The sequence below is a fragment of the Macaca nemestrina genome, chromosome 13 (genome assembly GCF_043159975.1).
Source record: "Macaca nemestrina isolate mMacNem1 chromosome 13, mMacNem.hap1, whole genome shotgun sequence".
Taxonomy (NCBI): Eukaryota; Metazoa; Chordata; class Mammalia; order Primates; family Cercopithecidae; genus Macaca; species Macaca nemestrina.
In genome coordinates, this window is record NC_092137.1 from 105,708,642 (window position 1) to 105,735,408 (window position 26,767).

The 26,767-nt window shown below is 44.6% G+C and overlaps 1 protein-coding gene across 1 annotated transcript; it reads right to left on the bottom strand.

Moving 5' to 3' along the window:
* Nucleotides 1-7,100: 7,100 nt before the first annotated feature.
* LOC105471792 (solute carrier family 20 member 1) lies at nucleotides 7,101-25,057 on the bottom strand. Its single transcript, XM_011724525.3, has 11 exons — nucleotides 24,808-25,057; nucleotides 23,760-24,359; nucleotides 23,460-23,600; nucleotides 23,185-23,270; nucleotides 18,046-18,142; nucleotides 13,675-13,794; nucleotides 11,858-12,127; nucleotides 11,192-11,750; nucleotides 10,392-10,577; nucleotides 9,732-9,816; nucleotides 7,101-8,060 (listed from the first exon to the last, which is right to left on the bottom strand). Exons 2-11 carry the CDS (start codon nucleotides 24,091-24,093, stop codon nucleotides 7,899-7,901), a joined length of 2,040 nt encoding a protein of 679 aa, XP_011722827.2. The 5' UTR covers nucleotides 24,094-24,359; nucleotides 24,808-25,057; the 3' UTR covers nucleotides 7,101-7,898.
* Between the last annotated feature and the right edge of the window lie 1,710 nt (nucleotides 25,058-26,767).

Below are 26,767 nucleotides of genomic sequence, written 5' to 3' on the forward strand. Positions count from 1 at the left end.
ACATGAGGTTAGGAGTTCAAGACCAGTCTGGCCGATATAGTGAAACCCCATCTCTACTAAAAATACAAAATTAGCCGGGCATGGTGGTGCATGCCTGTAATCTCAGCTACTCAGGAGGCTGAAGCCGGAGAATCGCTTGAACCCAGGAGGCAGAGGTTGCAGTGAGCCGAGATTGCACCATTGCACTCTAGCCTGGGCAACAAGAGCGAAACTCCATCTCAAAAACAACAACAACAAACTGTAAAAATGTACAGGGAAATTCAAAAATGGCAAAACCACTATTTATTTAGTACCTGTAATTTAAAACATTAGACATATCGGGACTAAGCATTTTTGGATCAGCATCCAGTATTTTGCCCTCTGGACTCTCAGTGTTATAAATTAACTCCAAGAGGTCTGTTAAAGTGAAGTTTTTGCCAGCATCGCCTCCTCTGGGACGCCTATGTTCTCTTTGCCACAATCACTTTCCTCATTTTTGTTGGTATATTTACCTTCGCTAACTTCCTCTGGCTGCCTGTCTAGAATCTCTCAAACAGCAGCCTAATCTACCTTCCCATGGTCAAATGTAACTCACTTTATGTGCAAGTTGAATTCTGCAAAGTCACTTGCAGCATAGTAAGTTTCTACCACACTGAATATTACTGTTAATTTCTACCATGATGCTTTCCATTTCTTCCAAACTTTAGCTAAAGGAATTGCAAGACCTGGCCAGGCGCAGTGGCTCACACCTGTAATCGCAGCACTTTGGGATGCTGAGGGGGTTGCTTATCACTTGAAGCCAGGAGTTCAAGACCAGCCTGGCCAGCATAGTGAAACCCTGTCTCTACTAAAAATACAAAAAATTAGCCAGGCGTGGTGTCACACATCTGTAGTCCCAGCTACTCGGGAGGCTAGAGCAGGAAAATTGCTTGAACCCAGGACGCAGAGGTTGCAGTGAGCCAAGATAGCACCAGAGCACTCCAGCCTGGGCAACAGAGACAGAGAGAGACTCTGTCTCAAAAAAAAAAAAAAAAATTGCAAGGTCGAGGTGGGTGGATCATGAGGTCAGGAGATCGAGACCATCCTGGCTAACATGGTGAAATCCCACCTCTATTAAAAACACAATAAATTAGCCTGGCGTGGTGGCATGCACCTGTAGTCCCAGCTACTCAGGAGGCTGAGGCAGGAGAATCGTTTGAACCTGGGAGATGGAGGTTGCAGCGAGCCGAGATTGCACCACTGCACTCCAGCCTGGGCGACAGAGCAAGACTCCACCTCAGAAAAAAAAATAAAAATTAAAAAAGCAAGATCTCTGGATATAGCATCAATGGCCTATCAAAACTCCATAGACGATAATGAGCTTTAAAAATCAAAATAATGGCTAGGTGCAGTGGCTAACACCTGTAACCCCAGCACTTTGGGAGGCCAAGGTGGGTAGATCACTTGAGGCCAGGAGTTCAAGAGCACCCTGGCCAAGGCGGGTGGATCACTTGAGGTCAGGAGTTCAAGACCAGCCTGGCCGACATGGTGAAACCCCGTCTCTACTAAAAATATAAAAATTAGCTGAGTGTGGCCGGGCATGGTGGCTCACACCTGCAATCCCAGCACTGTGGTAAGCCGAGGCAGGCAGATCACAAGGTCAGGAGTTTGAGACCAGCCTGGCCAACATGGTGAAACCCCGTCTCTACTACAAATACAAAAATTAGCCGGGCATGGTGGCATGTACCTGTAGTCCCAGCTACCCAGGAGGCTGAGGCAGGAGAATCACTGGAACCCAGGAGGCAGAGGTTGCAGTGAGCCAAGATCGCACCACTGCACTCCAGCCTGGGTGACAGAATAAGATATGTCTCAAAAATAATAATAAAAATAAAAATTAGCCAGGTGTGGTGGTGCTCACCTGTAATCCCAGCTACTTGGGAGGCTGAGGCAGGAAATTGTTTGAACCGGGAGGGGGAGGTTGCAGTGAGCCAAGATCACACCACTGCACCCCAGCTTGGGTGACAGAGCGAGGCATTGTCTCAAAAAAAAAAAAAAAAAAATCAAAATTATCTGTTTGTGCATTGGCTGGATTAATGAAAGTTGTGTTTGATGGTAAAAAGCAAATTTTCATTTTCACTCAAGCCCCAAAAAGAACTGGAGCATAATCCCACAGTAGTAACAGAAAGTTAGCCTAAGTAGTATCTTTCCCACTGGAAGACAAGAAGGCAACACAACCAAAAGCTTTCTCATCTGGAGTGAACTGAGTAACAGCTGTACAGTAGCCAATCACCAACAGACTTTGAAGGAAGTGACATGACAGATCACCCATCATGATGTGCCTATTGTTTTCTAAAGGTGATCTGTGGACTGAAGAGCTAACACTGAAGGCTTTGCTTTATAGTTACTCAGTTAGTAGACCACGGTAACTGAAATATGAGCTGTGTTGTCAGGGGACTGGTATTTACCCGAACTGTGGTAACTAAACCCATGCCTACTGAAGCCACCCAAAGGATGGGCTGTCTAGGCTGAAAACAGTGAGGTTAAAATATGTGGTGACCACTTCCCCCACTGAGCCCTAGAACTTTTATTAGTCAGGCTTTTAGCCTTCTGAAGCTTCTCTGGGGTTCCTCCAAGGAAAGAGCGCAACCAGATCACCCTATGTCAGGGTTTCTCAACCTCAGCGCTACTGACATTTCAGCCCAGGTATTTTCTGTTGTGGAGTTGCCCTGCGTACTGTAGGATGCTTACAGCAGCCTCTCTGGTCAGTACCATCCCCCGACTGTGACAACTGAAAATGTCTCCAAATATTATTACCATAAATGGGATAAGGGAGAGTCACAAATGGGGACTGAGGACAGCAAAAGTCACCCCTAGTGAACTCCTACCCAAGACAAAGGCCCAGTAGTCCCAGAAGTGTCACCCACACTCAGCCAAAAAATGCAAGAGGGAAATAGTAACACAAGTGTATCATTTAGATATACAGAGGCAAATACCAAAATAATAGAAAGTGATTGCCTCATTAAAGGGAAATGTTGGCAGACCTGTTTTTGTTCCGAGCCTCGCTGGACAAGCTGGCTCTTCAATTTGCACATACAACCTTGATTTAAAATAAACAAAACTTTTGGTTAAGAAAAGGCAATGTTAGTTGGACGCGGTGGCTCATGCCTGTAATCCCAGGACTTTGGGAGGCCAAGGCAGGTGGATCACCTGAGGTCAGCAGTCTGAGACCCGCCTAGCCAAAGCGGTGAAATCCTGTCTCTACTAAAATACAAAAATTAGTCAGGCGTGGTGGCGCAAGCCTGTAATCCCAGCTACTCAGGAGGTTGAGGCAAGAGAATCGCTTGAACCCTGGGAGGCAGAGACTGCAGTGAGCCGACAACGCGCCATTGCACTCCAGTTGGGCAACAAGAGTGAAACTTGGTCTCAAAAAAAGAAAAAAAAAAAAAAGGCAATGTCTATGCCAAAAAAAAAAGAGCCAGGGTTCTCACCACAATGTGTCCCTGCCCCATGGCAGACAACTGAAGTAGAAATATAACCTCTCTCGTCTGGTCCCTTCCTAGCTCTCGGGGCTCCTCTCCCCCAGGTCTACCTGCTCTGTCTACAGAAACACATCCTTGGTGTAGTCAGGGGCGTCCAATATTTTTACTTCCCTGGCCCACACTGGAAAAACTGTCTTCAGCTGGACAAGCTTGGTCTAAGGATTTTCTCAGGTGTTCTGTCCTGAGCCAAGTGAAAATGCCAGGGAGGGTCCTCTTCTCCATGTAATCACTGGGCTCTGAAAGGATCTGGGCTTACGTGAGGTCATCCAGCACGAAGAGAAGGCAGTGCCAGAGCTCTTGAGGGTCTCCCCCTAGACCCTCAGTTCAAGGCCTAATGCTCAGTTGCCCTTTACAACAGCTCCCTTCCCTCCCTTCCCTCAAGTAAAAAGTCATAAAGCTAGTTTCTTTTTTTTTTTTTTTTTTTTTTTTTCTTTTTTTTTTGAGACGGAGTCTCGCTCTGTCACCCAGGCTGGAGTGCAGTGGCCGGATCTCAGCTCACTGCAAGCTCCGCCTCCCGGGTTCACGCCATTCTCCTGCCTCAGCCTCCTGAGTAGCTGGGACTACAGGCACCTGCCACCTCGCCCGGCTAAGTTTTTTTTGTATTTTTAGTAGAGACGGGGTTTCACTGTGTTAGCCAGGATGGTCTCGATCTCCTGACCTTGTGATCCGCCCGTCTCGGCCTCCCAAAGTGCTGGGATTACAGGCTTGAGCCACCACGCCCAGCCGATAAAGCTAGTTTCAGCCGGCCCCAAAGGCTACAGCTAACGTCAATCCTCTGCTAACTTACAATACTGGGCAAATACAGATGTTCTCCATGCCAGTTTCATCATGTACAAAATCAGGATAAGATCTACCACAAAAGGCCATGAGGATTAAATGTATGTAAAAACTTAGTGTAAGGCCTGACACTAAATGGCAAACATTCATGGAGAAGTCTTCAGCAAGATCATTAAACTGACAACAGGATGCAATGGTATGTACCCAGCCAGTGGCCTAACCTTACAGGCAGAGGTCAGACTAGGCACTGCCTTACCCTGTTAGATTCTCAGTGTTGGTTTCTTTTTTTTTTTTTTTGTTGAGACAGAGTCTCGCTTTGTCGCCCAGACTGGAGTGCAGTGGCCGGCTCTCAGCTCACTGCAAGCTCCGCCTCCCGGGTTCACGCCATTCTCCTGCCTCAGCCTCCCGAGTAGCTGGGACTACAGACGCCCGCCACCTCGCCCGGCTAGGTTTTTGTATTTTTTAGTAGAGACGGGGTTTCACCGTGTTAGCCAGGATGGTCTCGATCTCCTGACCTTGTGATCCGCCCGTCTCGGCCTCCCAAAGTGCTGGGATTACAGGCTTGAGCCACCGCGCCTGGCCCTCAGTGTTGGTTTCTAACGAAATGCTCTGAATAAACTCAAAATTCAAAAGTATTGTCCCACACTCTCAGGACAGGAACTATCAATCTAGTTTGCCAAGAAATGTACTTTTCATCAATTTCTGATCAAAGGTAAAAAGATAATGGGTCAGGACTGAAGAATCCAATACTGAGAAGTTTTTTTGTTTTTTTTTTTTTTTTTTTTTGAGACGGAGTCTCGCTCTGTCGCCCAGGCTGGAGTGCAGTGGCCGGATCTCAGCTCACTGCAAGCTCCGCCTCCCGAATTTACGCCATTCTCCTGCCTCAGCCTCCCGAGTAGCTGGGACCACAGGCGCCGCCACCTCGCCCGGCTAGTTTTTTGTATTTTTTTTTTAGTAGAGACAGGGTTTCACCGTGTTAGCCAGGATGGTCTCAATCTCCTGACCTCGTGATCCGCCCATCTCGGCCTCCCAAAGTGCTGGGATTACAGGCTTGAGCCACCGCCCCCAGCCAATACTGAGAACTTTTTTTTTTTTTTTTGAGACGGAGTCTCGCTGTGTCTCCCAGGCTGGAGTGCAGTGGCGTGATCTCGGCTCACTGCAAGCTCCGCCTCCCGGGTTCATGCCATTCTCCCGCCTCAGCCTCCCGAGTAGCTGAGACTACAGGCGCCCGCCACCACGCCCGGCTAGTTTTTTGTATTTTTAGTAGAGACGGGGTTTCACAGTGTTAGCCAGGATGGTCTCGATCTCCTGACCTCGTGATCCACCCGCCTCGGCCTCCCAAAGTGCTGGGATTACAGGCTTGAGCCACCGCGCCCGGCCAATACTGAGAACTTTTAAACGAACTTAGCTACACATTGCCCCCTACTCATTTTTGCTGTCCTTGTACTGATGTCCCTTGAACACTAGTCTGAACTGCAGAATCCGCTTATATGCAGACTTACTTTCATCTCTGCTATCCCTGAGACAGCAAGACCAACTCCTCCTCTCCTCCTCAGTCTACTCAAGATGATAAGAATGAAGACCTTTATATGCATTTCCACTTAATAAATAGTAAATGTGTCTTCCTTATGGTTTAATATTTCCTTTTCTCTAACTTACATTATAATACAGTATATAATACATATAACATGTGAAATATGTGTTCACAACTGTTTATGTTATTGCTAAGGCTTCTGGTCAACCGTAGGCTATTAGTAGTCAAGTTTTTAGAATCAAAAGTTGTACATGGCTTTTTGACTGCACGGGGGTTGGTGCCCGACCTCCACACTGTTCAAGGGTTTACCCTAATACCAAAGCTAAAAACAATCTACATAAAATAGTAAAATAAAGTTGTCCATTCAACAGTAAATCTTTGGCTGTTAAAAACCATGAGTAGGCTAGATGCAGTGGCTCATGGCTATAATCCTAGCACTTTGGGAGGCAAAGTCAGGCGGATCACTTGAGGTCAAAAGTTTGAGACCAGCTCGGCCAACATGCCGAAAGCTTGTCTCTACTAAAAATTAGCCAGACGTGGTGGAGAGCGCCTGTAGTCCCAGCTACTCAGGAGGCTGAGGCAGGAGAATTGCTTGAAACCAGAAGGCTGAGGTTGCAGTGAGCCGAGACCACACCACTGCAGTGTCCAGCCTGGCGACACAGCGAGACTCCATCTCAAAAACACAAACAAAAAGTATCAAAAGAAAAAACTGGAAAAAAACAAAACAAAAAAAACAATACCACGTGTGCTAACATGAAAGTGTATAGGCTGTGTGACTAAGAGGGAAAATGCCAGGTTGCTACAACAGTCCCTATGGAATAATGTCATGCATATTCTGGGGACACAAGAAACGTTAACAGGGAGGAGTGGGGAGCTTTAAGTTGGACAGTAGCCCTCACTTGTTAAGATATTCATATCTCCTAAGAATGATAGGCTAGGCGCAGTGGCTCACGCCTGTAATCCCAGCACTTTGGGAGGCCAAGGCAGGCGGATCACAAGGTCAGGAGATCGAGACCATCCTGGCTAACACGGTGAAACCCCGTCTCTACTAAAAATACAAATTAGCCAGGCGTGGTGGTGGGCACCTGTAGTCCCAGCTACTAGGGAGGCTGAGGCAGGAGAATGGCGTGAACCCGGGAGGCAGAGCTTGCAGTGAGCCAAGATCACACCACTGCACTCCAGCCTGGGCGACACAGTGAGAATCTGTCTCAAAAAAAAAAAAAAAAATGATATAAGGTGAACTGATCAGAAGCCCAGATGATTCAAGTATGAATGAAAACCATGAGAACAAATTTTCTAAAAACTGTAGGCTTTTTTATTCAGTTAAGAGGTAGACAGATGAACATGGAAGGCTGTCCATTTAACTTGACCAAAGTTCACATTCCACTTCATTCATCCATCCCACACTGCCAGAAATCTTAAAGAAATAACCAAGATTGCCAAAAGGCTTTTCCTTCTTACTTCTTCTTAGCAGTAACAGTCAATGAACTGCTTGCAAAAAAGTTACTAATTTAAATTTTCACTGTGTTCAAAGAACCTCATCCCTCTAAGAAGCTCCCACATATGCCAATAGATCCTGCCACTACTGACAGGAGGGCAGAGTACCAATGACTCTACTTATATAAGAGACTACAAGGGAAGTTTTAGTTATATTTTTTTGTTGTTAAATCCCTGTGCATGTTAGGGCAGAAGCTGGTGAAACCAACGAAGCAGAGCATACTCTGTCAAATGGCTCTGCATGGTTGCTTAAAAAAAAAAAAAATCACAAGTCATCTTCAGAGACAACATTAAAACATAATGGAATTGAAGCCTGATACAAAAAGTAGAGAAATATGTACAGGAATTCACAGCCCAGAAGGAAAGGGGACCTCAGCAGGAGCCAGTGGAACTCTGGCTATTTTACATAGCTAATTTTGAGACAATTCCTATTTAGCACAAAAGCAATTATAGCACAAGTAACACTTCCCTCATCTGGCTCCCAAATAAAAAGACTCTTGTCAGTCTTCAATAACACCGTAATCATTCTTCAGGGGAGCAGGAATACCTAAGGTGGTCCCAAACATTGACACAAATTTTAATCTCAAACAGCTTCACATTCTGAGGATGACATATCTGAAGACTGCCATGATGGCAGCACTGATAACTCCAGAAATGGGGACTGTGACAAACCAGGCCATAAAAATGTTACGAAAGAGACGCCAGTCAACAGCCTTCTTGGACCGGAGCCAGCCAACAGACACAACAGAGCCCACCTAAAAGAGAAACAGACCAAGGAAACAGGTAATTAAACTGGCAATGGTATTTTGGCAAACAGACACCTGAGACTGTTTGGACAAGGAGCCCCAGACCCCTGGACAAGACCAAGTGCAAGAAAGCTGGTTTACAATAGGTTAAGATGGGAAAATGAAGGCAATTTGAAAATCCAATCATAATCTATACTAACGGTAGTAAAAAGACCCAAGAACTATTTCTTTTCCCCTTCTAAGCTACTAAAATTTAATGAATATATACTGTTTATATATTTATTTTATTTTTATTTTTTTTTTGAGACACAGTCTCACACTGTTGCCCAGGCTGCAGTGGCACAATCTCGGCTCACTGCAACCTCTGCTTCCCGGCTTCATGTAATTCTCCTGCCTCAGCCTCCCAGGTAGCTGGGATTACAGGCACCCGCCACCATGCCCAGCTAATTTTTTGTATTTTTAGTAGAGACGGGGTTTCACTATGTTGGCCAGGCTGGTCTCAAACTCCTGACCTCGTGATCCACCCGCCTCAGCCTCCCAGAGTGCTGGGATTACAGGCGTGAGCCACCGCGCCCGGCCTATACACTGCTTTTAACAACAAATTGTGCTGTAAGTCTTCCTAAGATTATTTACAGAGTGGTTGATATTAAACCTAATAAACAATTGCTGTGAGACACAACCTGGCAGCAAATAGATGACTCAGCAGGATCCATGATGGACCAGCTTAAATGCTCTTAAGGAAACCAGTTTCTTTCTTTTCCTATAATTATTAGATTATCATCAGACAACCTTAAGATTTGTTTTGTTTCTCAGTATTTCAATCCCGAGAGGCCCTGAATATGTGCCTTCTGTAAATAAACTGCCTTGCCAACATTTTGGCAAGCCTCACAGACTTGTTAGAACCAGGCCTTCAGCCACCACAAATGGCAGCAGACACCCACCTGGCCAGAATTAAAGCACCCACCAGTTTTTAAGCACACACCTACCCTGCTCTGAATGGCTTCCCCAAAGACAAAGAACATAATGGTGTCAGCCGGGAGCGGTAGCTCACGCATCTAATCCCAGAACTTTGGGAGGTCAAGCCAGGTAGATCACCTGAGGTCAGGAAGGAGTTCATGACCGGCCTGGCCAACAAGGTGAAATCATGTGTCTACTAAAAATACAAAAATTAGCCAGGCATGGTGGCAGGTGCCTGTAATCCCACCTACTTGGGAGGCTGAGGCACAAAGAATCACTTGAGCCCAGGAGGCGGAGGTTGCAGTAAGCCGAGATTGTGCCACTGCACTCCAGCCTGGGCCACAGAGAAAGACTCCAACTCATAAGTAAATAAATAAAACATAATGGTGCCAAGTAGAAATGACTGAGATTTTAAAAATATATATATATATATTATATAAAGAGACTACAATGAGGGAGGATTAAGTAACAAAGGAAGAGGTTAGTAACCAGAAATTACAGTAAGCTCTATATAAAAGAATGTTTCTATTATTTGGGGAGAATATCTATTTAATTGCTTAAACAAGAATAGACACAAGAAATTGTATGCTTGTCCTAGATTTATGAACTCTTCAAGACTCCAACTGCACAAAACCTTCTAAATCAAAGTATCAGAGAAGTAAAATTAAAAACCCTACATATTAGAAGAACCATTTGAAAGACACACATTGGCATTACACTTACTTTACAATGTGTTGTACTGATGGGAAGGCCAATATTTGATGCAATCACCACAGTGAGGGCAGATGCCAGTTCAATACTGAAGCCACTATAGACACAAAAGGATTCTTGTCAGGAAGTGAGTTTGACTTTTTTGAGAAGCTAACACTACGCCTCAAGTTAACACAGTCCTGTTTTGTTCTATTCAGTCACAAAACCTCCACTGACATCTTTACGTGCTATAACCCCTAAGATCTATCTACTTTATCTAAATCAGGCCACGGATGCCCCGTTTCCTTATTCGAAGGTTTCAAGTTTTACGTTTTTCTGAAATCCCACTATTAAATAACATTTGCACTTTTATTTTGAAGAGTTTGGTAAACATTGAGTCTTAGCTCCCAAGTAAAGACAAATAAAAGGCAAGTATATGTAACTATCCCCTCTTAGCACACACAGCTTTCTCAGAAAAGTCATTTTCTTCAGAGACCCCCAGAGCTGAATGGGTAAAATGTCTGACCAAAATGTTTAAGGGCCAGACAAGTAAAATCTAAAAAGAACACACCAACAATAAGAACATCAGGAACTTGGTTACGTTCAACAAGAGATTTGTGTTAGCACTCGACAGTATTACATCTCTGAAAAAAATGAGTACTGACATTTGTAGAACCTGCTCCACCTACTTACCTAGAGGGTGTGATCGGTGTCAGATCCTTCCCCATGGTCTGGATAACTCTTCTTCCCCAGACCCACAGACCAATACAGATACCAACACCACCATAGAGTAGAAGCCATATTGGTGTTGCCACTTTTGAAGAAACATCTCCCGTGTCATAAACCAAATATAAAGCAACCAGAGGCCCAATGGCATTGCTGGAAGAGACAAAGAGGGCGGAAGTGACTTTTCAGGCAGAACTAGATCTTGGCAAGACCCAATCTGCTGAATGACCTACCAGGTTGTCTAAAGTACAGCTTTCAAGCTCTGGCAAAAGGGCCTTTTTTTCTAAGGACATAAATGGAACCCCAACATATACAACAGAAATATGAACACAGCTCTGATGGAGGGAATGCCACGCAAATGGTGGCCTCTTTCCTCCTATAGGCAGCTTAAAGCAACTCTCGGGTTCCAATAAACAGTTTACAAACTAAACTACAAAATCATTCTATATGAAAAACTTAAGTTTTTCATCTTACATCTTATCTTACATGCCACAATTCATTATCAAAGAACTGAATCTCATCTTGATAGACAAAAGCCTTCTCCGTGAAGAATATCTGTTTATATTTATCAACTACAAAAATAAACATTGTTTGTAATTCCTCCGAAGAATAAAACTGTACTGTCTCATTATGTCAAGAACTGCTATTACCTCATCCTATTTGGGGTCCCGTAAATGCTAGGAGTACCACTACCACAAGCACAGGCTATGACAAGGATAAACAGTTTAAAAATAGGGTTAGCAACACTAAGATCAATGTCAACTGACCTTACGTCATTGCCACCATGGGCAAATGACCCAAAGCAGGCTGTAAGGATCTGCAGGAACTGGAAGAGGAGAGACACTTCAGGCTTATCCTGGTCACACCATTCTTCTAGAGAGCCATGACTTCCTTTTCTGTCACCTAAACCCATCTCTGCCTTGACACTCATGTCTATCTCAGATGCCGAGTGAAGGTCAGACACAGCATTGCAGTAACTAGTGTAACTGTCCATTCGAATTCGCTTCCTGGAGTCTGCATTAGGCCACGTCAGCTTCTCTATTTCTTCGCCCTTCTGTTCACCTTCTTTGGCACGGAATGAATCCAGAGGCATGCCACATATTGCCATGGTATAGGAAGTATAGCTATTATTGCGCCTTAAGGGTTTGTCACCAGAGTCTCCCATGCAATCTCCCACCTTGGCCAGATGTAATTTATGGAGCAGCTCTTTGTACAAGCCAGAATCCTTATGCACGGTGTGATACTGGTAGTGGCCACTGGAGTTTATTTGGTTGCTGACAGCTTGACTGAACTGGACAAGGTTCCCATTAGGCAACTGCACTGCACCTAGTCAAGACCACCAAGGTGACATTCAATACAAAAAGCATCAGATCCAAAACAATCACCTCCTCACCACCGCAGGTAACAAAGTGAAAGCAGGAATTCCAACTCACCATTCACGGTGCTATCTATGCTGGTTTCCTCTTTCAAGTCCACGCTGGGAAGCCGCTCTCGCTCTGGAGCTTCCTCCAGATCTCCAAGTTTGAATGAGACTGTTCTCTCCTCCACCACAGCCTGGAGGGGCAGAGCGGCAGGCCCTATCTCCGAAACAGGATTCCTGCTTTCAATATCACTGGCAGACAACTTTGTTTCTTCATGGTCTTCTTTCAAGCTATTCTTTTTTTCCATTAAGGGGCTTTCAGAAGGACTACACTTTATTTCTCCTAGAAAAAAAAAAAAGGGTTTTTTTGGTTTGGTTGTGACCCTGCTACTTTTTCCTCCACCCCCAAAAAACTCATCTCAAAACAAGAATGTATGTGAACTTCAGTTAACATTCAGGAACATTTTTCCTGCCTGCTTTATCATTTGCCAGCAGCTCTCACCTGGGAACCACCAGCAATGCAGGTCACCCTACGTCAGGGGTCCCAACGTTTTCCTGTAAATATTTCAGGTTTTATGGGCTTCTGTAGCACATTCTTGTTTTGTTTTTATTTTTACAACCCTTTACAGCTGTAAGAACCCTTCTTAGCTCCCTGCCGACTCATTCTGTAGTGGAAAGTAGCTCAACCATGGGGCTGATAATCTGAAACTAAAAATCTGAACTGTATCGAATTCTGTTCTTTTGAAAAAAGGATTCTCTCAAATTTCAGTCCAACAATTCGAGCAAAGTGGCACAGCTCAATGCAGGGAACTAAAGACGACAACTTTAATTTCCATCTCTATAAAACAAAAAGATGTGCATCATGGCTCTAAATCCCACAGGCAGACCAGAGTATCTTCTGCCTCTCTCTCATACCAGTGCTCAGTATGCTGACCTATCTGTTCAGGCACCTCCAACTACAGACTTTCTAACATAAAGCAAGACTTATCTCATCTCCTCCCTGAGAGGGAAAATGAGGTCAGAGAGTCCTGAAAGCCTGGTTTCCACCGTGCACTCGGCACAGCCAGACTAGCACAGAACCTCTCGGAGGCCCCTCGGTTCAGCTGCGGTGACGCAGCATTCTTCCTAACGCCACTGCAGTCTGTGCATCCCTCACCTTCGAAAGGATAAACTTCAAATTGCTAACCCAGCCTTCACATAGATGAAAAGGGCAGAAAATGATTCTTTTAAGGGGGAAAAAAAAAAGAAAAAAAGCCTGATACTAACCAAAATTTACTCAGTATTACAGAAGTGTGTTGTAATGGCCTAAACGATTCCTTCACATGACACCTGAAAATGTTTACTTCTAGAATCTGTGCTACAATTCTAGCAGACACACAATGTGTGTTTGTATATGTATTTGTATTGTACACTGCAACACAATGTCTACATGTATTCTAGCCCATATACAACATGTACACCTTAGACTTAGCTTTGCTTGTCTGAATCTGAAGTTATACACAGAAGTAGTTGGGGTATTTACCTCTAAGGAAATATCTTGTACCTACCCCTTATTTTTCATTAAGGTATCCTCATACTTCTCAGTAAATGTAGGCTATGATTTCTCAATTTATCTATCATGTCACTGGCAACTGACCAAGGAACATTTAAAAAAAAAAAATTCAATGCCCAGATTGTCTCTACAGCATAGGTTGGATACTCTCTATCACTAGGTCTTAGGTCATGTAGGTCCACTTAAGAACACAGTTTGGACAGCAAACCCATATCCTCAAATTTCTCTTTAAAATCTCTTATTTTGCCAATCTCTCCTGATAGATTTTTACAGGTGGCCAAATAAAAAAGAAACACAACATTATTAGATAAATTTTTCTGTTATAAGTTATTACTTACGTTCAATTTTTCTCTTCATCCTGGGACATACAAAGAACCAGACGATAAGGGCACAGAAAACTGCACATCCCACCGAGATGAGGATGGTACCCCACAGAGGAAGTTTGTCAAAGCCCAGCACTAGGAGATAAAATGGTGCATCTTGAAAACCCCAGGGCAACAGCCCCCTGCAATACTGTGTAAACCCTCCTCCGGGGACTGAGGCGTTCCCCGTGCCAGCCCATCACCCTTGACAACTGCTGCCAGATTTAAGTGCACAGGATTACTGTGCTAGTGCCTATACAAATTTGGGAGAAAAACTCAATGATCATCTGAAAACCCACACCAGCCCGGCCCACCTGAACACCTGCGGGACTCAAGTGTCCTATGCTTCTCAACATATAGCCTTTTTCCTTTCTTCACCTTGGAAGATAATAAGGATCACTACATGCTAAGGACCTATGACTAGCTATGAAAAAGACAGTGTTCCACTCCCTAGCTCATGATCATAACTGCCACATATTCCATTACCACCTCCAAACTTAATGTTAAAACAATGTCTCAGTAGTCACATTTGTCATGCTGACAGAATTCTGTAAAAAGGTGATTATATTCATTGTACTGGCCTTTACTTTTAGTAAGATGCTTTAATGAGATTATCTCCTTGAAAGCAATATCAAAGACACAGAAAACAAGGATATTATCTATCAAAAGTTAGTAACTGAAGGAATAGTTTTAAAAGTTTTGTCTTTCGGCCAGGCAAGGTGGCTCATGCCTGTAATTCCAGCACTTTGGGAGGCCAGGCAGGCAGATCACTTGAGGTCAGGCGTTCGAGACCAGCCTGGCCAACATGTCAAAACCCCGTCTCTACTGAAACTACACAAAAAAATTAGCCGGGCATGGTGGTGGGCGCCTGTAGTCCCAGCTACTGGGGAGGCTGAGGTGAATCACTTGACTCTGGGGGTGCAGGACGGAGGCTACAGTGAGCTGAGATTGCACCACTGCACCCCAGCCTGGGTGACAAAGCGAGACTTTGTCTCAAAAAAAAAAAAAAAAAAGTTTCGTCTTTCACACACACACAGTTTAGTGGTAATTTCACTAACAAGTCTTACGTTAAAAAAAGACTTGCCTAGCAACACTGGTCACATGGTTTAAGGATGCGTAATATTAGTCATTATCTGATTGTCATATGCATGCCAGTATGCTCCAAACCATTAGCCTGTGTTACAGACAGAAGTAAAGCACCGGCCAGGCACAGTGTCTCACACCTGTAATCCCAGCACTTTGGGAGGCTGAGATGGGCAGAGGACCTGAGGTCAGGAGTTCAAGACCAGCCTGGTGAAACCCCGTCTCTACTGAAAATACAAAAATTAGCCAGATGTGGTGGTGGGCACCCGTAATCCCAGTTACTCGGGAAGCTGAGGCAGGAGAATCACTTGAACTCAGGAGGTGGAAGTTACAGTAAGCCAAGATCGCGCCACTGCACTCCATCCAGCCTGGTGACAAGAGTGAAACTCCATCACAAAAACAAAAAAGAAGTAAAGCACTATATAATCCTACTTAAGTCTAACAGATGTTATAATGATCTCTAGCTACTCAGGAGACTGAAGTGGGAGAACCCCCTAAGCCCAGGAATACCAGGCCAGCCTGGGCAACACAGCAAGACCCCATCCCTGGGGGGGGGAAATATATATATATATATAAAAGATATTATAATGATCTGTAGTTGATATCTAGAAATAGCTTAGTTACTTCTGCTTGTTTTGCTTTATTTTGCTTGCTATGTATGAAATCACAGATGTTCCTCAACTTACAATGAGGTTATGTACCTATAAACCCATCAAAAAGTCAAATACTGAAGACTGAACCATGAAGTCAGTGACTGTACTTATAAACTGGAAATTCTATTAAACCCCGAAATGATTAATCTTTAAAAATAGATACAAGGCCAGACGCGGCGGCTCACGCCTGTAATCCCAGCACTTTGGGAGGCTGAGGTGGGTGGATCACCTGAGGTCAAGAGTTTGAGACCAGCCTGGCCAACATGGTGAAACCATGTCTCTACTAAAAATACAAAAATTAGCTGGGGCGTGGTAATGCACATGTGTAATCCCAGCTACTCTACTCAAGAGGCTGAAGCAGGAGAACTGCTCGAACCCGGGAGGTCGAGGTTGCAGTGAGCCAAGATCGCACCAATGCACTCCAGCCTGGGTGACAGGGCGAGACTCCGTCTCAAAAAATCAATCAATCAATCAATCAATCAATCAGAAACAAATTGAGGTCCCTTCAAAATTTTTTTTTTTTTTTTTTTTTGAGACGTACTGTTGCCCAGGCTGGAGTGCAGTGGCACGATCTTGGCTCACTGCAACCTCCACCTCCCAGGTTCAAGTGATTCTCATGCCTCAGCCTCCCAAGTAGCTGGGATTACAGGCGCCTGCCACCACACTGGGTTAGTTTTTGTAGTTTTTAGTAGAGACAAGGTTTCGCCATCTTGGCCAGGCTGGTCTTTGAACTCCTGACCTCATGATCCACCAACCTCGGCCTCCCAAAGTGCTGGGATTATAAGCATGAGCCACAGCATCTGGCACCAAACTATAACTCTATGGTGACTATACATCTTTTCATTTTAATTTCTGCTTTCAGTTTTGATCATGTGGTCACACAAACTAAAATATACATGAAAGTATTGTCTATCACAAGTTGGTCTACATTCCAAGTCAAAAGGGGAAGAGATTGGTTTTTCTCATAAATGATCCATAAAGGACAGAACAAAAACATCTAAGTTTCTGTTTTCAAAATGATTCTAATTTAACTCAACTCTGAGCTTTGCTTCTACCGCGTAAACAATGAGTGCTAAGAGCCTCAATAGGAGACTTTTTAGTTCATCACAAATAACTCATTTTACAATGGAAATCTGGCATACAAGCTTCTCTTCACCTGCACATGAGTTCAGTATATCCTAAGAACAATATTTTCTTAAACTTGTCTGTTTTGTTCCTGATCATTCCAAGAATAAAAGCAAGATTAAAAAAACTTAGCTCCATCTAACAAAATGCACATATAATCCCTGAATCTAAAATAAGATAAAAAATTAAAGTATTGGCTGGGTGTGGTGATCATGCCTGTAATCCCAGCACTTTGGGAGGCTGAGGCAGGTGGATCACCTGAGGTCAGGAGTTGGAGATCAGCTTGACCAACATGGAGAAACCTCATCTCTACTAAAAATAAAAAATTAGCTGGGTGTGGTGGCACATGCCTATAATCCCAGCTACTTGGGAGACTGAGGCAGGAGAATTGCTTGAACCCGGGAGCTGGAGGTTGTGGTGAGCCAAAATCATGCCACTGCACTCCAGCCTGGGCAACAAGAGCAAAACTGTCTCAAAAAAATAAACAAAAAATAAAAATATTTAGCTAACTCTATTTTGGGTCAGCAACTTACCACTTCAGTGTGGTTTAAGCAAGTCACAACCCATTAGTCAAAACTGAAATCATTTCAGTGGGCCACAACAAATGTTAAAAAAAAAAAAAAAAGAGAGAGACAGAATTTGAAAATATGGGTGCACAGCACATAGTAAGCATAAGTGGCTTCACGAAACTCTTTCAGTTATCTTTCTCTCTGCATACATACACATGTGTCCTCTATTTCATCCAGTGGGTCACAGTATAAAGAATAAAAATCACTGCCTATGTAGTCACAGACTATCAGGTCAAATGAGCCAAGATACCAAAACTGTACTGTCTTGCCAGTTACAAGTTACCCATCTTTTGTTGTTACTAAACTTGTAGCACCATAATTTAATCCATGCCTTGCCTTAGTCCCAAACATGAAAGTCATCAACATTTCAACCTTTATATTCTCACAAATTATTTTTCCTCTTAGCTGCATGAATTCTTCTTCCAAGTGCACTTAGAGCAGGTGGTAAACATCCCAACTCTTCTCATTCAAGCAGATTCATGGAAGTTTAGTACTTAGAAACAATAGTATCTCCATTTGGGAGAGAAAAATGAGAATATCCAGCAAACCAGTCCTAAACGACTGATTACTGAAGATCAGATATAACTAATGACTTCAGTAGTTGAGGTCAGTATTAATTCCAGCATTTTTAGCATAGACAGGAGAAAGGGAAGGAGATGATCCTATTATCAGTGGATCCTGTGAAGACTAAAGAGGAAAGGTCTGTAGTGATTTAGAATCTGAGCAGGTCTCTTTGGTTGAAAAACTATCTAGGTTAACTCAGCGTACACTAGCCTGCAGCCTTCTGAAATGGGCGCAGGCCAGCCACCTTCTAGGAGATTTCAGCCCTGTAAAGCAAAAAGGGGTAAATTGGGCATTTAATGCAAGTTTTGTAAACAACTTTAAATTCACATTTAAATATTTTGATAGTTACTTACACGGTGCTCCAGTATACATGATGGAAAAGAGGTTTATTCCAACTGTGCAGGCATAGAAAACTGGCAAAGCTCGCAAACCATTAGGAACTGGATCTGCCTGTAAAACATTATTAAGATCAGTATCTTAAAAGGTATAAAGGTTAACCCATTTTCACAGAATCTCTTAATAGGGTAGGTTTGGGAATTATAGTGCCAATAACTCTTCCTCCAGAGCAGTTTCCAAGGACAACTGGGTTTTTCCTGCATTTGCGCCGGGAATTCTTCCTACAAAGGCTAATTCCAACTTCTACCTGTTTTTTTTTTTTTTTTTTCTATTTTTAATAACAAGGCTAACTGTACCAGTGACTGATAACATCCTGAATAAAGATTGCAATACCCACATTCTAAGGTACCCAAAAGCCCTAATGTAAACTTGAGCACACACCTGAGGATAGGCTATACTCTACGTCTGTAAGAGATGTCAAGAAACAGACCATGTTAGGATCTTGCTTACCTGACTTCATACCTTCAAAGACTAAAAATACAACATGCAGACTATACCTACGGCAACCATCTTATCTAAACATCTGACAAAGATGCCATAATTAATGCTTTACCAAAGTTCAACGATAATAACTGATTGCACACAAGGTCATCCACTCACTCAACAGACTGTGTGCCAAGCACTATTCTGGGCACTGAAATACAGGAGGGAGTAAGACCAAGTTTCTGTTCTAATAGAACTGACACTCACCTTCTAGTATGGAATAATGTAAAATAGTGACAAATGCTGTGAAGAAAAATAAAGAAGGGTAAGAGGAGAGTGATGGGGGGGCACCATTCGGGTGGGGAAGAGTCAAGGAATGAGCATGACATAAATGTAGTAAGCTAGCAAGTTGTGTACATTAACTAGGGGTACAGAAGGGGCAAACCACCTGATTAATTGGGTGCTGAATGTTCCAGACAGAGGTATCAGCAAGTGCAAAGGCCCTGAGGCAAAAATTTGAAATGTTTAAGGAACAGTAAGGCCAGTGACTAAAAATAAGAACTCTACCATACCTAGTATGTATTAATTCTATAGGAGAACACCCAAGTCAAACACCAAAAGAATGGGAGGAGGCTGGGCGTGGTGGCTCACACCTGTAATCCCAGCACTTTGGGAGGCCAAGGCAGGAGAATCATGAGGTCAGGAGATCGAGACCATCCTACGTAATACGGTGAAACCCCGTCTCTACTAAAAATACAAAAAATTAGCCGGACGTGGTGGCAAGCATCTGTAGTCCCAGCCACTCAGGAGGCTGAGGCAGGAGGATCACTTGAACCTGGGAGGCGGAGGTTACAGTGAGCGGAGATTGGGCCACCTCACTCCAGCCTGGGCAACAGAGCAAGACTCCCTTTCAGGAAAAAAAAAAAAAAAAAAAAATTGGGAGCAAAGATCTGAATACATACATAGGAAGGCTAAAATCTTTATAAAGACCTTAACCTAAAAAAAAAATTGGGAGCAAAGATCTGAATACATACATGGGAAGGCTTAATGCTATCTTGATCACAATTCCAATGGAAAATCTTGGGGAGAAAAAACAGAGTAAAACCCTATAGCTTCTACCAATAATCAATACACTGGAAAGTCAGTAGCTTAAGAACAATGAAACAAGGGAAAGCGCAGACCCAAGTGTAAAGTAAAGGTACCATTTCAAATTAGCAGAGACGGGTGCTCACTGAAAACCACTCTAAAATTTAACTCTTACCTATAGTTTAATAGAGAATGTTAACAGATACTGAAACAGTCAAAACAAAAACAATAGCCTACAGAAACCAAGAACTGTTAAACATCCTTGAATAACCAACTCCAAACTCTGAGGGCAGTAAACAAAATGAGGAAACTAAGGTGTGTATTTTTATTCTAAAGACTAGTCTTAAGAAAATGCAGGTCAGGTGTGGTGGTGGCTCACATCTGTCTGTAATCCCAGCACTTTGGGAGGATGAGACAGGGGGATGGCTTGAGCCCAGAAGTTCAAGACCAACTTGAGCAACAGAGCAAGACCCCACCTCTATAAAATATGAAAAGTTAGCCAGATGTGGTGGCACACACCTGTAGTCCCAGCTACTCCGGAGGCTGAGGCAGGAGGATTGCTTGAGCCTGGGAGGTCAAGGCTGCAGTGAGCTACAATTAAGTCATCGTACTCCAGCCTGGGTGACAGGGCAAGACTTCGCTTCTTAAAAAAAAAAAGGGCCAGGTGCGGTGGCTCAAGCCTGTAATCCCAGCACTTCGGGAGGCCAAGGCGGACAGAGCACGTGAGATCAGGAGTTTGAGACCAGCTTGACCAACATGGTGAAACCCTGTCTCTACTAAAAATACAAAAATAGTAGTTGGGCGTGGTGGCAAGCACCTGTAATCCCGGCTACTCAGGAGGCTGAGGCAGGAGAATTGCTTGAGCCCGGGAGGTGGAGGTTGCAGTGAGCCCAGATCGTGCCACTGCATTCCAGCCTGGGCGACAGAGTGAGACTCTGTCTCAAAAAAAAAAAAAAAAAAAAAAGGCCTCCAAAAAACCCAACCCAAGACTTCCACCCCCAAAAATTAAAACCCTTTAGGGTTTTAAAGACATTATGTGGGGACTTCTCAATAGATTTTGAAAGATATTATGGTTATCTATAAATCAAATTGTAACTGACTAGTCAGAAGTAGCAGCCTGTGTATTTATTATCCTGTATTATAGCCCAATTAAGTATTCCCCGAGGTAAACAAATCTGAGGTACTCTCTACGCAGAGTTGTTGGGGATGGGGTAGGGTATGAATTACACTACTATACCAATAGTTTATCACGGAATACAGGTTCACGGTTTAAAAAAAATAACAAAAGTTCCGGAGAAAGTTCCGGAGAGTCTAGGAAGAAGGTAAAACAAGGAAGGTCTCTCATCATTGTACAGATCCACCTAACACACAAGTAAAACTTCACCTGGAAATAATGTGAATGCCTCCTCGTCTAGTCATGTGGGATGGGAAAGAAGTTCTTCACAAAACCCCCCATCTTCACCAGAATAGTTCACTTTTACGTACTGGATATTCTGGTTTTGTCTAAAGAAAAGGGAAGATATCCTAGATATATTTCTAACAAATGAGAATGCCAAAAGCCCTGTTTCTGTTTTCTTTGACTAGAATTTAAAAATACTCAACAGGAGCACTGAAGAGTATTCCTTTGTGCAATGCCAGTCCTAAACAGAACTAACTCACCTCCATTCTGTCTGTTCCCACCAGATTCCCAACATGCTTGGAACAAACATTCAGAGAATAGAAAATGTTTAAAAGCAATTTTTTGAAATTAAAAAAAAAAGTCATTTTAATCTTAATTTTCAAGATAGACATTTAAGAGTTGGAATGTATCTTAATGGTCAAATATTCAGATTTTAGCAGTTAGGATACCCAAAGCTTACCAGTCTAAGGATATTTTCTTGAAATTTAACTCCTAAAAGGAAGCAGAAATATTCATACTCATCTGAAAAACTCCTGTTACTGAGGGATTGGCCTGCAAGAGTGTGTGTGTGCGCGTGCACAGAGTGGGGGAAGATCCTCAAAGTCAATACTGTTTTAAACACTATGCCAATCGTTCTTCATCATTTGATCATGCCCATTCCCATACCCATATAAGACCTACACAATTAAGAAATCAGTTACTGTATCTAACTTCAGCTCTCGCTAACACCGCGGGGGTATGCATTCCTCAAATGAGAGGTTCTGGGCACCTGAGAATCCTTCTTTGCACCTCAGAGCACCACCATTCCCCCTCTGGGGAATAAGTGTTTTGTGGAGGCGAAACACACAAACCCTCTCCAAAAACAAAATCATCTACTACTCAGTAATCAACGCAGGGCCAGTATAAACCTGTACCAAGCAGGAATTCACAGCAGGAGATCCTACTAATGCTTCTGACTCTCTGTTAAGTAGCAAGATACAGGGTTCTAATAAAAACACTAAAAAAAACAATCTGGTCCATCACTACTGGTGAGCCTCTAAGTTAAGCACCCTAGTATCGTACACTACAGTTGTAGGGAGTGGGAAGGTAGATGCTCATCGCACCTGTCTGCTGAATAAAACAGTACCAAACTTAAGAGTTCATGAACATCAATGAACTGTTTACTCTCAAATTATACCAAGCTAAAGATATTTCAAGTTTTCAAAGTGTTAAACTGCTCTATTCTGCCAGATTCCAGCTATGGAAAAGTGATCAGTGAATCACTTTACTAGTCATAGAATTTCTACAGAGAAGAGACAAATCTTTCCCTAGAGAAGCTTAGAACTAGACTAGACCAGACAAGTGGGTCTGCACACATTTTTACCTGCCGGGATTTATGCTATCTCACTCAGATTTCTAGAGTTTAGGAACATTTTTAAGAACTTAACAATGGATCGTTAAGAGCCATTCACCTTAGAAAAAGGACAACTTTGTGTCCTGAGAAAAATGCATTTATTCTCACCGTAACTCAGTGCTATGCCAACATAATCCCCTGTCAACATTTATTCTGCAGCCAGCATGACTTCTTGATCAAAGAAATGCTATTGGGTCACTTAAAAGGGATTTTCAAATGGACAGGAAATTAAATGGCTGCCTGAATTGTTTTTTTTTTTTTTTTTAGCCAAAAACTACCTTTAACTGGTTCTTTTCACCTGTTCTGAGAAATTGGAGTTCAAGTCACCATGGGAGGCAGAGTCCTCATCTAGAAGCTTATAAACTGGTTATGATAATCAGCACTGCAGAGACCCATTTAACTGGCAGCTTACTAAAAAAGCCACAGGGAACACTGTCTTGAACTCCAAGCTTACGCATTATATTAGCCTGAATATAATGGTGGTTTAAACAAATAATCTGTATACAGCTACACAAAGCCACCCAAAATAAATTTCTGTATTTTTTTGCTCCCAGCTTCTCCTATTTCTTGCCACATCATAGTATTCAATTCTTCCTTCCTGACTGACCTCTTGAGTATTAAAAACTTGCTTTCAGAGAACTCCACAACATACAAGACACGCACAGAATAAATAACTTTTTTTAACTTTTCAAGGCCACATATCTATACACCAATCACATCTGCGAAAATACCACTGGGTTTGAAATCGATTGGGTGTGCTCCATGAAAGGTCTTCATACAGGGGAGAAAGGTTACCTTATGGAGGATGAATGCACGAACTAGGAAGAATAAAATTCCAGACATAATTCCAGAAAGCAGTGGGGACACGAACCAAGACATCACTGGAATAGAACACATTAAGAAAAAATATCAAATAATGAAAATCAGAAACCAGAAACCACTTTTAAATGTTTAAGAGTTCAAAATTCTTTGGTCTGTCTCTCCACGTTAGAACACATACTCCCATATCTAATGCCATGGTAACAAACGACAAACACGAAAATGAACAAGCCATTTGGAATTAAACATACCAATTTTTATCAGTTCAGACCACTTGACACCCTCCTGCCCCTTTGCCACGAGGGAGAAACCAATGGTTGCACCAACAATACAATGAGTTCCAGAAATGGGGAGCTTCAAAAACGAAGCAACGAGTTGCCACACAGCAGAACCTGAAACAGTCAAGTTTTATTAAGTAAATGGCAAAATTCCATTATGTAAGTGGCGCATTCAGAAAGGTTAATCTGAAAGGTTAAGCACAAAAATGGAACCACCCATGATACAAATTTGCTCACCCACCACAAAGAGGACAAAACCTAAAAAGAACTTACCAAACATAGCACTGACTGAGCCGGCCATCAGCAGCCCTTGAGTCGAGTTGTACATCTCCACGTCAATCAAGCCCTTCCGGATGGTTTCGCTCACTTTGGCCCCCAGTAAGACAGAGCCCACTGTTTCAAAGATGCTAGCTAGGATGCAGGCTTGCTTCAGGGTCACTACACCCGAGCCCACAGCTGTACCAAAAGAATTTGCTACATCATTGGCTCCCACGGAGAATGCCAAGACAAATGCAATAACGAAGCCCAGGATGAGCATCCATAGGTAGTCCACCAAAGGACCAGAAGCGGCGGTAGCAGCTGTAGTACTGGTAATCAGCGTTGCCATTCTCTAGAGTAGTGGTTGTTTAGTAAGAGAACTACTGAGCGGCTTTCAAGATGTGTAAACAGAATATGAGGTATCAAAAATGCTATAATAAATAATATATATTATATAAAATTAAATACTGTAAACTACGGCACAGAAACCGAGCTGGGGAGTTACTGCTATACGCTGCGTATGGGCATCTGTTGTCTGGGGTTTCTTTGGCTCAGGAGGGCTAAAAGCACGGAGCAGAATTCCATGGCGGAGAAGAGAAAGGACGCAAGTTCATCCTGCGGGGGAGGGGGAAAATAACAATAGCTGCGTGCCCCTGGGGGGCCAGTGGGGTACCCCGCTCTGCCCACGCGCCCGGGGCCCCGCAGTGGCCCCTGCGGGCTACTCCAGACCCCCATCCCCAGTAGCACGCGCGAGACGGCCGGGCACGTGGCTCAGGGTCCTCCGCTGCCCGCGCGCGCCCAGCCCAGCCCAGCCCAGCCCAGCCCCTGCGCTGCCAGCCCGCGCGCGCCCTCCGCGCGAAAACCGGAAAAGGGCCGTTCCCGCGCGCGCCGCCCAGGGACCGCCAAAAAGGCCCGCGGGCGGGCGGACGGGCGGAGTGGAGGCGGCCAGCTGCAACGAGAGAAGCCAGTCGCGCCGCCCACGCCGGCTGCCTCCAGCGCCACGGCGTCCGCGCCCGGCCCCCGGGAGAAGAAAGAGCCTTTACGAGGCGGCGCCACTACTCACCAGGGAAAAGGGAGGGCGGAGCGGGAGACGAGGAGATCGAGGCGGCAGCGGGAGCCACGGGTCGCACCTGCGGTCGGCGAGCACACGGCCCGGGTCGGCGGCACCGGAGACAGCTCCGCGGGACTCACGACTTATCCAGGAAGCAGCCGCGGGGGGCCTCAGCAGCCGAGAAGAAGAAGCACGCAGCGAACGCCGGCAGCCATCACTCTAGCGGAGCACGCCGCCGGCCCCTACTTATAGCCCGCGCCGCGACCCGCGTGACCCGCCGCGCCTCGCGCCGGCCCCGGAGCCCCGCCCCCGGCATGACGCAGCCCTCCTAGGCCCGGCGTGCCCAGCCGGGTGAGCCTGACGGTGGCGCTCATTGGCCCGGCCCGCGCCGGCGGCCACGCCCCCAGCAGGGAGCCGGTCCATGTGGGGTGGGACAGCCCCCTCCCGGCGGCCTCGCCCTGGAGTCTCCGCACTGTCTGTACCCGCCGGCTGATTACCGCCAGAGAGCGAGGGGGACCTCGCCGTCACCCTGGAGGCCGTCATGCGGGGTTACAGAGGCTGCGACCAAAGTCATTCCTAGCTCCTCTCTCGGGGCTCTGGAAAGCCGTCCGCGCCTCCAGCCGCACTTTCAGCGCACGCATGACCTGCCGCGCCCGGTGGCCACACCCGTCCCGTCTGCCGGGTGACGCTGCGGGAGATCTTGCGCCCTGGGGCTCCGGATTCAGTTCTGGCACGTTGTTGCACCTGTGACTTGTCCTTGGCCTGGCACTGTCCCTCGCCTGGGGAAAGGGGGGGGGGGGTGCTCACGTGGTCGCTTTGCTCCCGCAGTCATGCACTTGGATGAAAACAGAAAGACTGAAGAGTCACGGGAACCAGCTTGTCTCCCCAGTTATGGCGCAGAGCTGCAAGGATGGCTGTGGGTCATTAATTTCTCCGTGACTGACCTGTGTTTGTAACGCCGCAGCTGTGGCGAGGGGGAGGGACACTGCTTCGGATTCAAATTCTGCCTCCTTGCTGCAGTGTGTCACCTTGAGCAAGTCCCAGATCTCTGCGTTCTCACAATTGTAAAATGTTAACAGTGGCTGCCTACCCTGTGGCTGGAATTAAATGAATTAACGTGTATGAATGTGACTAGAATTCAGTACATGTTCAGGAAAAGCTGATTTCCGCTTTGCTGTTACCGTGAATATTCCTGTTTTAGGATGTAGAAAAGGGTGGAAGGGGATGTTATTGCATCCTGAAAGCTTATCCTTTTGAGGGAAAGATTGATTTCTGGCCCCCTGCGTGGTATATAGAGTAGTTTTGACATTATTTAGATGTGTTAATACACATTTGGGGGTTGATTATATGGCTTAAGATCAAGACTAACCAGTCGTGCCATGGAAGATTAAGGTCGTGGTCTCTTGTCAGGATTGTAGTGAGATTTCAAAATTCCAGCCAGAAATGCCCGTCTTAGAATGCTGTGAAGCCCTCCCCACATTTTTGCCATCTCTAGCAGGAGGGCACTGTATAGCAGAAACAGAGACATTGTAAATTGTTGCTGCCTGAGTCATTTATAGAGGATTAAACAACCTGAATGTCCTCTGACCTACCTATAACATTTGATGGAGTTGTATGAGCAACTTACAAAGTTGTAGGTCCCAAGGTCGGTCTGAAAAAGAAAGTTCATATCCGGGAGCACTGACCCCTTAGTGTAATCCTGGCACCTTAAAACGTACTGTTCCCTCCACCTTCACTTCAAGGTTATGAAAACATTGAGTAAAAAGGATGATCTGTTCAAAGTCCTTCGTGTTCTGCCCATTTAAAACAGTAATTTTCAAAGCAGTTATTTGCGAGGAAATTGCCTAGAACTTCTCCCAGTGTGCGGTTGTGTGTGTGTGTGTGTGTGTGTGTGTGTGTGTTTGTTTTCAGTCTGTCCACGGGTGTACTTTTATAGGTCTGTGATAGTAGGTAGCTCTTCAAGTTGGCAAAC